A 13,670-nucleotide genomic window follows, 5' to 3' on the forward strand; every position below is an offset into this window, starting at 1 on the left:
ATATGTATCTGACACATCTTGCTTGAAGATCTTGCTTATGGCATTTCTCCTGCTGTAAACACTTCCCCCTTCCATCATTTTCTCTTCTATCCTTCCTGTATTTGTGGAGATTTTGTTAGGCACTCAGCACTTTGCAGTTGTTGGGAAGCCAAGGTAACAAACACAATCACTGTCTTCTGACTCATCGAAGTCCTTTCTGGGCATAGAACCCCAGCCCACCTTCTCCACAGCCCCATGCATCTGCCTTGCTGTCAGTGCTGCTCACCCGCACCTGCTGTCCTGCAGGGTCATCCTTTGTCTCCTTAATGGTCCTGCACATTCTCAGAAGGGATCAATCACATCATGTGCCCCTTTTTCTGCCCAACATACAGCACAGTGTTTGTCACATAATGAGAATTTAAAAGATATATGTTTATGGTAATCAATTGTTTTCTAAAATTGGTAAGCTGAACAAATTATATCAAACAGCGATCAATACTCAGGATGTTCTAAGCCAAATTGGCAGAATAAATGTGTATAAATCATGAAGATCAGAGCATCTCCCAGAGAGATTGGAAGTCATTTGGGGATGAAATTGGAGAACTCATGACTAAATGTGTAATCCATTCTTTCAATTGACCCCATGAGAACAGTGCTGGGTAACACACAAGCCCTTCACATTAGAAAAGACTCCAGAGCTCAGGAAACCTAGACCTTCCTGTTATACCAGCTGAAGAAGACTATAGTGAAGGACTGATGTGTTTGGGAAGAGGAAGCATAATTTTTATAAGAGAAAACTGTAAACTAAATATTAATAAATATAAAATAATTATATACAGTATATTTAGAGGGGAGTGGTGGACTAGTGAGGGTGCGTGCGTCAACCTTGTGAAGGTAGTTGAGTGTGTGAAGGTACTGGGCTCAGTGAGGATGAGGGATTGTGCCAGTGACTAAATGGGATCAAAGACCATAGTTGTTGGAAGATCTGAAAGGCCATCCTGCGCAGGAGGAGGGAGACATTTTCATGTCCATGTCGAAGGAGCAAACGCTGGGGTTCAATGTGTAACCAGTGGAGGGAGAGAGATTTAGCTTCATGAATATCAGTCTCTCCCAACATCAGCCCTGATGATCTGTTTTACGTAATAATCACATGAAGATTTAGGTCAAAGAGCTAATCCCAACCTTTCTTCTGAAACAGTTATGAGCACACCACTAACAGTAGAATCACTAGCAGAAAAGAATACACTGAAACTAGCTGAAAAGAATACACTGTGTTTGGGATGCATTCTGGGAGTCTTCATGCCCACCCAGTTTTGTTTTGCTTTTTCCCAGGAGGTGTACCATGCAGGTGGAACTTGAATTTCCTCTTTGTTTTGGCTGAGCTGGTTATTTCCCTGCTGTACCACAGAGTGTCCTGAATCCCAGCCCAGGTTGCACAGCACTCTGAGAATACTGGGTGTGAACTCCCATCCTATTACCCAGGGCTAAGGCATTATCTGTTTGTGTAGGTGCTCAGACTTTATGGACCCACAGCACCACTTGTGTGACATGGGCTAAGTTCTTGGGCCTTTTTAAGCCTTGATGTCTTCTTCCATACAATAGAAATGAGTCATTAGAATTATTTAGAAGATATTAAATGATATATTTGTTAATTTTACAGAGTGCCTACTCATAATGAATGCCCAGTTTATGAGTAACTGACCCACTGAATTGAGCATCCAGGGATATAGACACCAGAGAAATGAACTGGATTCTCTATGACCCATTGGATACTATACTCTAAACTGTTCTGATTTCATTCATAGATGTCAGCCTTGTAAAATTCCTTGTTTTAATCAATGACTTCAACTCTTTAAGATTTTTTCCCCTCACAAAAGTCCATATCACTGTGGTCCTGGCATCCTTCATGAGTGAGCCTTCTTATGTTATGGCATCAGGAATAATATATGGTACCATTACAGAGGCTGATTGTGAATGCTTAAATAAATGGGAACATGGAAGAAATGAGTGAACATATAGGTAAATCAGGCCACTAATTCTTCGTGCTCAATATTGAGGTATTTACCAACAGCATATACTTGTCTGAAACCAGTAGTGGAGAGGGGTTCATTAGAAAACTTTTTCAAAGGACAAGTCAAACAAGTATCCCACAAAGATGGATATGGCTTTACCATTGATTATACGAAGATGACATTTAAAAAGGCAAATTATTTCTGAAAAGAGAAATTGAAAAATCCAGGATCCTTACAGATTGCTTCTAATTGTTACATTCTCTTATCTTTATAAATAAAATGCAGAAGGAGGACTGTGAAAATCATTAAGGTTTTTAGGTGACATTAAAGTCTCCAAGTCAGAAACACTTGGAATTAGATATCAAAAAGTTGGTTTGAATGCTTTTACATATGTATAAAAGTGCTCAAGAAAGGCAAATATTTATCCAATGTGCTCAATAAAGTCCTAAAAACTAAAATCATTTGGGAATGTGATTTGATCTGTTCATCACTTATGACATGATGTTGGGGACTTAGGGAAGGCTCCTCCTTGGTTTTTGCACAATGGGGTTCTGTGGTGAAGTTCTTGTTATAAGAGGTTAAGAGAATTGAGATACATTCATCTTACACATCCAAGAAACAAGGCAAAAGGTGATGGGACTCCGGGTCTGTGACGTTAGAAATTACCTTTGAGATGAGTGAAATACACTTTAATATCTGGTAGAGTTTATCTTGTGGGTTGAAAATCCTTGTAGTTGTTTCTTGCCCAGTCATAAATTATTAAATTCTTGGGAGTTCACTGACTATGCTATTGTAGCCAAAATGGATGTAAAACTTGCAACCAAGGAGGACATTGGACACAAAACAAATAACTTACTTGTATCCTTATATAAGGCTTTTGTGTCCATACGTAGAATACTTGGCATTATTGATTTTCCCAGAAAGATTGGGGAGGGGAGATTGCTCAAGAGAAATACAACTAAAATTATCACTGAAATCTTACTGTTGATTGAAAAGGAGATATTTAGTCTAATAGGAGAAGGGGAAAAGGATCCTGAATGACTTGTGCATGACCATGAGCAATGTGGGTAAGATGATTTTTAAAAAGGGCACTATATATTAAAGCACAAGCACATGTCTTTGAAAATCCAGAGTGATAAATTCTAGAAAATAGAGGAGAGTGCCAATACACATAGAGAAAAATGCAATTTTAGAATACGTAGAAGTTGTATATAAAAAAAAGATGGATCAATGAAGGCTTTGCAGACTCTCACAAGGACTCAAGACGTAAGATAATTCATGAATACAAGAGACAGTAAGTGTTTCTCCTGGCATATCTTTCAAAATGACAGAGGACCCTGGTCTGGGTGGATTTAATTAGAGAATTAGAGGTTCCTTTGTTCCAAATAAATTCATCCATTTTATGAAACATCAGCTAACGGTCCTGCTCAGAGTTAGAGTCTTAATATTTGTACTATCTACAAAATCAACGAGGAAGAGATTTTAGATCTGCTAAGATTCTAAAATTGTTGCTAAGTTTGTCACTGAGACACCTTCACGCCTGAGCATTTAGCAAAGTGAGGGCTGCGGCTTGTCCATAAATCACGACGCATCGCTGAGCCGCTGCTTGGTGGCCTCACTCACGAACATCGCTTTCAGTGCCGGCCAGAGCAGAAACACTACAAATTGGATTTCTAGGGCATGAATATTTGCTACTGTACATTGAACAGATATATGTTCAGAATTCTTGTTCCGAAGTGAACTTTGTAAAATAAAATACATCTCTCAAGTCCTGGTAAATTGATATCCCATCCACAGCGTGCACTGCAGTGGCTTGGTTGGTAAATCAATTTTAGAAAGCATCCCAAACTCCATATCATCTAACAATGGGGGATCTTTAAAAGGCCACGTGAGAGTCTCCTTCGGAAGATTCTCTCCGTCTTTGATACACCATCCTTAAGTCAGTCAATATTTGACATTGATATTTTTAGATATTGACATTTTTCTGAAAAGTTAAACAGAACAGCTTAGAGGGTTTTATAAAAAAACTTGTCATTTGACTATTGTTCGCATCTTTTTTATCAGGCTTAACTCTGACAAAGTCATTCTTACTTCTAATTTTAAATTTGAAAGAAAATTAAAAGAGAAAAACCCTCAAGAAAATTTATCCAACAACAATCTGGTAGAAATAACAATGATTATTAACCACAGTTCTGATTTTACACGTGTCTATGAAGCACATGATTAGGTAGCCTGAATCTCTGCGGGGCCTTCCTCATGCCTGAACCACTTCTGAGGGTCTGAGCACTATTTACATCGTAGAGGAACAAAGGCATGTGGCGAGTGTCACTGCTCTGCCATGCGCTGGGGTTTAATATTCTTCTTACAGAGAGGTTCTGACAAAGTGTACGTTTAAGATGAGAAAAGTAAAGCAATTCAGTAAAATAAAATTAAAAAGTCAGGTGTAGTGAAGGAGAAATAGAAAGTACAGTTTTACGATCAAGTATATTTAGGACTAAATCCTAGTTTGTGCTCTGGCACCACCGGTTTCTAGTTATGTGAGCCTGGGTAGGCCGAGGTGAGTGTCAAGCCTCTGGTTCATGGAGATGTTAACATAGAAACTCCAGAGTTTATAGAATGCAAGGCAACTGTGTGTGTGTGTGCGTGCGCTTACAAATGTGATGTGCAGTTGGTGTTCAGTAGCTGCTAGTTTCCTCAATATTGGTATAAGTAGATGCACATTTTTCCAGATTTGATTCTGAGCATAACTTATCATGGTGTTCATGCCCAATGTCACTGTATTCGACTCTTTCAACTGGAATTGTGATGATCCCTCCCCAAGTCTTTTCTCCTCCCACTGCTTGTGCCTGCCAGCTGACCCTGAAGCTGCTGCCTCCCAGGGCTCTGCAGGCCCCTAAGTGTCTGGGGAAGCCAGCACTGGAATCACCTCCTTGCTGCACGCCTGGTTCCCTGTCCCTTCCTCTCTGCCCACCCAGCATATGCTGTCTCCCCAGAAATGTGGAGGCTGAGGCTATTTTGAAGGGAGGTAGGGATGGAAATAGGCTCCTCCCCTCAGTTCTAGAAGCCCTAGTAATTCTGCAGCACTTTAAATAACCATCCCAAAATTCGCCCTTGCTTTGTGTCCAGCAAAGATAAGCATGGTGGCTGCCAGGGCCCGTAGGACAGGCCCCTGTCTCTAAAGTGCTTGGAGCCACTTGGAAATGCAGGTAGACCCACAGGGCAAAGAAGTGAACCGGCTTCAAGCCAGCAGTTCAGGAGCCTGAGCCGCACCCCCATTCAGAGGCCGTGATGAAAGCAGACTACTGGTTCTAAAGAATATGAAGCTCATGGGTTTTTAAAAAATTAAGGCAAACTATCTCAAAAATGCAACTGAATCTGAAAAACAGTTCGTTCCGACTGAAAACTCCAAAGGAAATAAACAGTCCCACATCTACTTGTCCCTCTAAAGTCAACATAAATCCGTAAAATTGTTCCTTAAAATGGATGGTGTGTTTAATTTTTATTTCAAACCCAAAACAAAACAAAAGCTGTAAAAATGTATGGGGGCTTCAAAATTGAGAAAACAGTAGAATAGTTTCCAAAAGTTTATTTTTTTAATGAAGAAATCCATGCTCTCCATGAGTATTAAAACCTAATGTTACTAGTAACTGAATAAAGATGGTGATAATACTCTCAAATTCAGTCTGCCATGACTAATCCTAGTCCTCAACTTACCATTATTTTCAGTTAGAAATAGTGATGGGTGGGCAACCAAGAAATAACAAAGAATAAAGAGCAGGTTTTCCCCATTAAAGTGGGGATGGCACAAGAAAACCCACGTGGAAAGCCGCGGCAGTTAGGAATCGCGCTTGGCAGGGATGAGCGGGGAAGGAACTAGGGGGTTAAGAAAGGGAAGATAATACCATCAATCGCCAAATCTTCACAATTCATGTATATTTAGGGAAAAATCACACTTGGGGATGCTCTAAACTAAAGCAGTGTTTTGCTCAGTGTGTGGGTGTCTGAGGCCTCCGCACCCCTCCTCACCTCAAGGTTGGGGACTTACAGTGCGAGGCCCCTGTTTGGGCCTGTTCTTTAATTCCAAGCTGAAGATCGTTTATAAAGACAGAATGATTTTAAATTTTATATTTGTTTTGCATTTTTAACCCTTTCCATTGTTTCCTAACCTTAGATAAACGCCATTGGGCACAGTGGCTCCAACGTGAGATGAGACTGCAGGGTCTCATGCCAAGAGTCACAAACTGGGCAGCGCTGGTCCAGCTGCATAACTGAGCTAACGGGCTCACATTCTCACTCACAACTGACTCTGATGGTGTATTTCTGTTTTCATAGATGAAAGAAGTGAGACTCTGTCAGTGGATTACCCTGTTCCCAGAACAGCAGGAAAACCCTGAACTTGCAGGAGACATCTCAATCGTCCAGGAACCAGAGCCACGCTGCAGATGGGCTTAGACGTAGTCTAATCATGTCCGAATGAGCACTCAACAGCTGGTAAGCTACCCGCAGCCCGGGCACAGAAAAGCAGCAGAAAAGATACTAGTTGCCATCGTCACATCTCAGTTTCATTTATCTGAAGAGGAAAGACATCCTACCCAGATGCTGTCTTCTTGCTGGTACTGTTTCCAGTTGTGTCCTGTGTCGCTGAACATGAGGCTGTAGCTGGTCACCCAGTCGGAGCTCCCGTATCTCCCCTGCGTGGCCACGGCCGTGATCTCCACTCTGCCCCCCAGGTCCATCTGCAGCCACTGCTGAGCGTTGGAGTCTTCCGGGGACCAACCGCCGGCTCCTAGAGGGGGGTCAGACAGGGGTGGTAACATCGCACACGGCCACCAGGTGATTCCCAGAGGACGGACGCGGGCTCAGCCAGGAGCTCTGTGCCCCGCTCTGCCCTGGCTCTGCGCCTAAGCCCCCGATAAGTTCCTGGTCCAACCGCCGGCCTCCCCTCCACCGAGTTTGCTTTCCTGGTTTAAGATCCACCCCAAACGCTGCTTCCTCCAGGACTCCCTCTCTCTGTCCCGTCATCACAGCTTCCATCTTCTGCAGGCTTAGTGGAATTTGTTTACAGCCTTCACTGTTAACATGTTTTACATCCCCTGCCTCATTAATATCTCCTTCCCTTCCCCTTGTTTTCTTTGTCCTTCATCCCTCCTTCCCCTTTCCCTGCTTCTCTCTCTCCAAACACTTCTTGTTGGGCATCAGCGTTTTGCTGTGGATACAGAGAGGAAAAATCACTGGCTCTGCCTTTCAGAGGTTCCTGCTCGTTCATCCAGCAGATGTTCACTGAGCACCAGGGACACGCTGGGTGCTGAGGAAGGACATGTGCAAAGAAAAGTGTGCAAAGGAATGTGTAAGGAAGTGTCACAAGAGGTAAGCGCAGGTACAGTAGGACCAGAGACAGGCCGAAGGGGCAGGTGATCAGGAAGCCTAAAGACAGTGTGTGGAGCTGCAGCCTGAAACAGGTGGGGCTACTGTCCAGGCAGGGAGGCGGGGTGAGGAAACACTGGAGAGATCAGCCAGGGCCAAGGGGACAGCCGTGCACACCTCAGAGGAGCAGGAGGGCGCCACTCTCCTGGACCTGCCAGTGTGCTGGACGTACAGGGACATCCCAACATGGAACCAAAGCCTTTGGCCCCCAACTTCCAGCACCTTGCTCAAGGCATTGGGTCTGGGAGGTAATTGAATTTTTATTTAGAGGGAATTTTGTTTCAACCTATGTCACTGAAAATAATTTTAGTGATTCCAGAGTCTACTTTCTTGCTATCTTTGGACAAATCGATTGGACTTCTCCTTGGTAACTGAGAAGCCTGAGCCCAGCCCCCACTGCAGAGAGAGCCTCTGGTCATGTGGGAGTGGACATGTGGACAAAGGGATGGACAGCATGCGGCAGGCCTACCCTGGCCCAGGCCCATCCTGCTAGTGCACGGCGGGGTTCTCTCAGTAAACAGCTCGTGCTCTGAAGCTTTGGTTTGATGAAATGTTTTCCACTTCCCTGAGAAGATTCAGATGCAGGGAAAGAAACAAAGACTGTGCGCAGCACCTGCTGTGGCCTGTAGTTTTAAATGTCCTGCAGGACACGAGTGCAGGGGCAGATGGAGCCCACACTTGCTAAGCTGTGCTCCCTCCTCTGCAGCAGTAACACTGAGCGTGCCTGGGTAATCGCAGGTTTCAGCTCTCCCGCTATTAGAGACGTGGCCACATAGACAAGTCCTCTCTGAAAAATGTGAGGGGGGCCCTGGCCGGGTGGCTCAGTTGGTTGAGTGCCATCCCAGGCACCGAAAGTCTGCAGGCTCAATTCCTGGTCAGGGTGCGCCTGGGAAGCAACCAATGTTTCTCTCTCACATCAATGATTATTTTTTCTTTCTTTCCCTTCCTTTCTCTCTAAAATCAACAAAAACATATCCTCGAGAGGATTAAAAAGAAAAGAAAAAATGTGAGTGGAAGAAAGGTGTGCTCTGTGCTGGCCTTTGGGCCTCTTTCCTATCCGCTCTCCCACCCACTGCTGATGAACAGTCTGCAACAGGGTCCGAGCTGTGGAAGAGCCACAGCAGGAAACACCCTGAGCCCCTGCCCCGGCACCGGAGGAAAACCTCTGTCGACCCGAACACCTGCCCTCGCCTGTGATACCCGTCACATGGACGAGCCCTCGGTGGCCCTTGTGTTTAGGCCGCTGCACACTGGGGTCTGAGACTCTGCAGGGCAGCTACCTCAGCACACAGAACGCCCGTGACGCAGCAGCCACTTCCCGCAGCATAGAGAGGAACCTGAGGTCCAGGGAGCTTAGAACACCTGGTGCTCAGGTTTCAAGCAGAGCTATTCAAGACCATGTGCGACAGGAGGAAAAAAGTTCTGAAAACCTAGGAAATGAATAAGGCGGAGAGGCGATGGGAGGAGGCTTTTGAGGAACGAGATCCACACGTACAAGTTTATCAGTGAGCTCTGTCCTCGCCTCTGTGTGCACATACATGCTTATCACTGAGCTCTCCTCACCTCTGTGTGCACATACATGCTTACCACTGAGCTCTCCTCACCCCATGTGCACATACATGCTTATCACTGAGCTCTCCTCACCCCATGTGCACATACATGCTTATCACTGAGCTCTCCTCACCCCATGTGCACATACATGCTTATCACTGAGCTCTCCTCACCTCTGTGTGCACATACATGCTTACCACTGAGCTCTCCTCACCCCATGTGCACATACATGCTTACCACTGAGCTCTCCTCACCCCATGTGCACATACATGCTTATCACTGAGCTCTCCTCACCCCATGTGCACATACATGCTTATCACTGAGCTCTCCTCACCCCATGTGCACATACATGCTTATCACTGAGCTCTCCTCACCTCTGTGTGCACATACATGCTTATCACTGAGCTCTCCTCACCTCCATGCGCACATACATGCTTATCACTGAGCTCTCCTCACCCCCATGTGCACATACATGTTTATCACTGAGCTCTCCTCACCTCCATGTGCACATACATGCTTATCACTGAGCTCTCCTCACCCCATGTGCACATACATGCTTATCACTGAGCTCTCCTCACCCCCATGTGCACATACATGTTTATCACTGAGCTCTCCTCACCCCCATGTGCACATACATGCTTATCACTGAGCTCTCCTCACCCCCATGTGCACATACATGCTTATCACTGAGCTCTCCTCACCCCCATGTGCACATACATGCTTATCACTGAGCTCTCCTCACCCCATGTGCACATACATGCTTATCACTGAGCTCTCCTCACCCCATGTGCACATACATGCTTATCACTGAGCTCTCCTCACCTCTGTGTGCACATACATGCTTACCACTGAGCTCTCCTCACCCCATGTGCACATACATGCTTACCACTGAGCTCTCCTCACCCCCATGTGCACATACATGCTTACCACTGAGCTCTCCTCACCCCCATGTGCACATACATGCTTATCACTGAGCTCTCCTCACCCCCATGTGCACATACATGCTTATCACTGAGCTCTCCTCACCCCATGTGCACATACATGCTTATCACTGAGCTCTCCTCACCCCATGTGCACATACATGCTTATCACTGAGCTCTCCTCACCCCCATGTGCACATACATGCTTATCACTGAGCTCTCCTCACCCCCATGTGCACATACATGCTTATCACTGAGCTCTCCTCACCCCCATGTGCACATACATGCTTATCACTGAGCTCTCCTCACCCCATGTGCACATACATGTTTATCACTGAGCTCTCCTCACCCCCATGTGCACATACATGCTTATCACTGAGCTCTCCTCACCCCCATGTGCACATACATGCTTATCACTGAGCTCTCCTCACCCCCATGTGCACATACATGCTTATCACTGAGCTCTCCTCACCCCCATGTGCACATGCGTATTTATCACTGAGCTCCGTCTTCACCTAGGTGAGCAGGGTATCACCTTCACACCCCAAGTCCTCAAAACTGGCAGGAATGTTCAAAAAGAAGATTTTACATTTGCAAGAAATGTAAAATCACCCTGCACCTCCTCTTTATTTCCACTTCATCTTTCCATTCCAAGAGGCCTCTTTCTTCTTAAGAGAAAAAAACCCAAGTTGTATGAACTCCACGATAGCAACAGTATTAAAGCTTGCTAGAGAGAAACCTGAGTGGTGAGTTCTGAGCGGAAGGGTGCTCCTTCTAAGTGACTTCTATGCGTTTCGCACTGAACCTATTCTCTATGATCAGCTGGTCCTTCTTTCATAAACTGAGATCTCATTAGTCATATTTATATGGTTTATTGCACAGAATGTGTATAGCAACTCGACAGCTGGTGGTATGATACACGACTGTGACTTTTTGTAAGACTCCTCAAACTTTAACTATTTCTCTTTTACCCCCAGGAATCCACAACTGGGCTTCCTCGTCATGGTTTAGAGTTTTTCCCTGATTTATTCTCATTATTCTCCTCATATGCACATATGATAAGAATTATGTTGAGGATGAAACAAAAAAAATGACAAGGAATTCACCCCATTACCTTGAAAGTATAAAATCACAAAAGACTGACCAAAAGCAAACAAACAGAGGGGGAATTAATGCTAAAACAAAGAGATCTTCAAATTTGTCTAGAGAAAAAAAAATGACATCTCCCTTTTGCCCGCAGTAAAAACCTTAATTTATTAATCCCCTGAAATTAAGCAGATGGAAGTGTTGCTATTAGCACTCATTAGCACATCAAGGATGATCCCAGCCCAGGAGCCTCAGCCCTAGCTATTGAGAGGAGGAAAGCTCTCGGTGACAACTGCCAGGGACCCTCCCTGCCTCGAAGGAGCTCCCTGCACCTAGGCAATGGGCCGGGTACCCAGGGTAGCCGTGGTTGCTATGGCAAACATTTTGTTCTTTCTACAGAACAAAAAACGTGTTCCCAAGTGATGAGAGTAGCCTGAAGATACTATTTGCAGTTCCTCTAAAGACACCCTGTACCCATGCTCGCTTTCTGTCTGAACCATTGTCTAAATTGGAGGTGCAGGACACAGATACCTGTGTCTGGCTAGTTACAGGTGCTAACTAAGACAGTGCTGATGGTAATTGTGGCTGTGGTATCAGTGATTATTAACTGCAATTTCCATAAATCCCATGGCTTAAACTTAGAGGAATTTAGTGGAAATTTCAAGAATCATTTTAATTTTGAAAGAAAAAATAACCTCACCTTAGATGTCAGCAGCATCAGAGCTTTTCCTTAGTTCTCAAGCGTGGGATGCTGAATGATGTGGAGGTCCTATCTAGGACATTGCTAGCTCGCCCCAAGCCTCATACTCTGCAACTACATGATCGGACTTCAGGGGAAAAGATGGAGGGAGGTGAACTGAAAATGAGACCTGGTTCCAGACCCAGCTATACCCCAGCCAGTAGATGAGATGAGAGATTCTCAAATGTGCTCAACATCAGAAACACCCAGAGAACTCGTGAAGGGCACACGAGCAAACTCCTTGACCTAACCCTTGATATATGGTTCAGGAGCCTAATTTGGGAACCTGTATTTTTAGAAAGGTGCGCAAGACATGCCAAGTGGCTTGGGAAATTGGGAAATACAGGATGAGATGGCTTCTGAGGTTTCAGTTCCAGTATTTGACTGATAAGAGCTTCATTATTTATATATTTAAAGATCCAAATTAATTCAATACAAAATACTAGTTTTGATTATTAAAAACAAGCAAAAATAACAATATGAAATTTCTTCTGGATCTAAAGATGGACACTCTGCTCCAGTCTGATTCCTAACCCCCAAACTCAACATGGATGGTTAATTAATGTCAGAATTATAATTGCCAAGGACACCTGAAAATTTATGAATTCAGAAATACCCATCTTTCCTCCTGCTTAGGCAGTTCTTTTCACTCCCAGTTAGCCCTTGGCTCCTTCTCACCACCTCCCTTCCACAGGCCCTGGGAGAGTCCACTCCTGTCCCCCATCAGCTAACAGTCTTTGCTCAGTGCTCGGCACTGCCTTAGCTCCTGGGCAGCATCCCAGTAGCTCTGCCTGATGGGTATTATTATTATCCCATTTCACAGGTGAGGAAACTGAGGCTGGAGTGTTTGGGCAGGTTTTCTAAGATCACACAACTAGTAAGTGGTGGAGTAGGGGGTTTTCAAACACAGAAAACCAAGAGCCAGGAACCCAAGCTCCTAACCATTCATCTGCACAGCCTCTGGGCAGCAAGGACAGGCACTTTCTTGCTGCCCCTCCTCTGTTCTCTTCTTACAATTCTCATGAGAATCACAATGCACACTGCAGACTTTTTACTGTCTCCCTTGATTCTCATAGCAATCAGCAATAGTATTTTTAATTTCTATTCACCAGAGAATCTAGCAGCCACAAGGAAACCAACTAGCCCATCCAGGTTATATGGTGAGAGACTAGTTTCCAGCCCAGTTCTAATCTCTTGTCTCTGCCTGAAGTTTTAATCAGGAACCAGTGTCTTAAACAAACAGAAAATGGCTCACATGGAGAATTCTAAGAAAAGTTTAAAGACATGAGACCCAGGTTTCTGATGCTCAGTTCTCTGCTCCTCCCTCTGCACCACAGTGCTCATTCCCAACTTCACATGCTAGGGAAGCCTCTAAGCATGAAACAAAATAACTGGTCAAAAATGCAGAAATTCCCTTTCTACACTTATTTCTGCTTCTAACTCAGGAAGGGAGATGAGAATTGACTAATGTCACACACTGGAAATGGGCACAAGATGAATTAGCAGGTCTCCGCTAGGCAATATTTTACAACTATCTTTCAAAACCAGAGTCCATTTGGTACAAGACCAGCAGAAGCTAAGAGTCTCACATAACATTTTCATACCTGACCTGTCCAAAGCACACAGCCTGGCCACTTTTGAAAACCCTGAAATGAACACTGTAGGGAATAGGTTTCCCAGTCCTGTGCCTTCCCGTTTTACACAGGCCCTAAATGTGACAAGACACTCTCACAAGTGACTGGGATGCTGAGTTGAATTACAAGCTGCATCTTTAATTATTAAACAGCCAGTGCTTCTGTGAGCAAAGGTTTGAAATGTTTCAGGCACAAACTACCTAGTGATGTTAATGAGAGGCTCCCCATAAATATTTAACATTGTAGAGGACGGGAAAGAGTGATAACAGCACAAGCCTGCTTGGAGTGCTCAGGAGGGCTTCCTGCACTTCCTCAGAACACTGGT

At 44.6% G+C, this 13,670-nt stretch overlaps 1 protein-coding gene across 3 annotated transcripts in view; it reads right to left on the bottom strand.

The window, feature by feature from the left end:
* CNTNAP5 (contactin associated protein family member 5) overlaps positions 1–13,670 on the bottom strand; it is a gene marked incomplete at its 5' end in the record, with an annotated part of 726,412 nt that overhangs the window by 538,113 nt on the left and 174,629 nt on the right. For all 3 annotated transcript variants that reach the window (XM_081142435.1, XM_081142434.1, XM_081142436.1), the window contains one exon: positions 6,584–6,777. In XM_081142435.1, the coding sequence (XP_080998561.1) occupies positions 6,584–6,777 (194 nt within the window). The remainder of the gene's footprint in view (positions 1–6,583; positions 6,778–13,670) is intronic.

Source organism: Miniopterus schreibersii (genome assembly GCF_964146895.1).
Source record: "Miniopterus schreibersii genome assembly, chromosome: 7".
Lineage (NCBI taxonomy): Eukaryota > Metazoa > Chordata > Mammalia > Chiroptera > Miniopteridae > Miniopterus > Miniopterus schreibersii.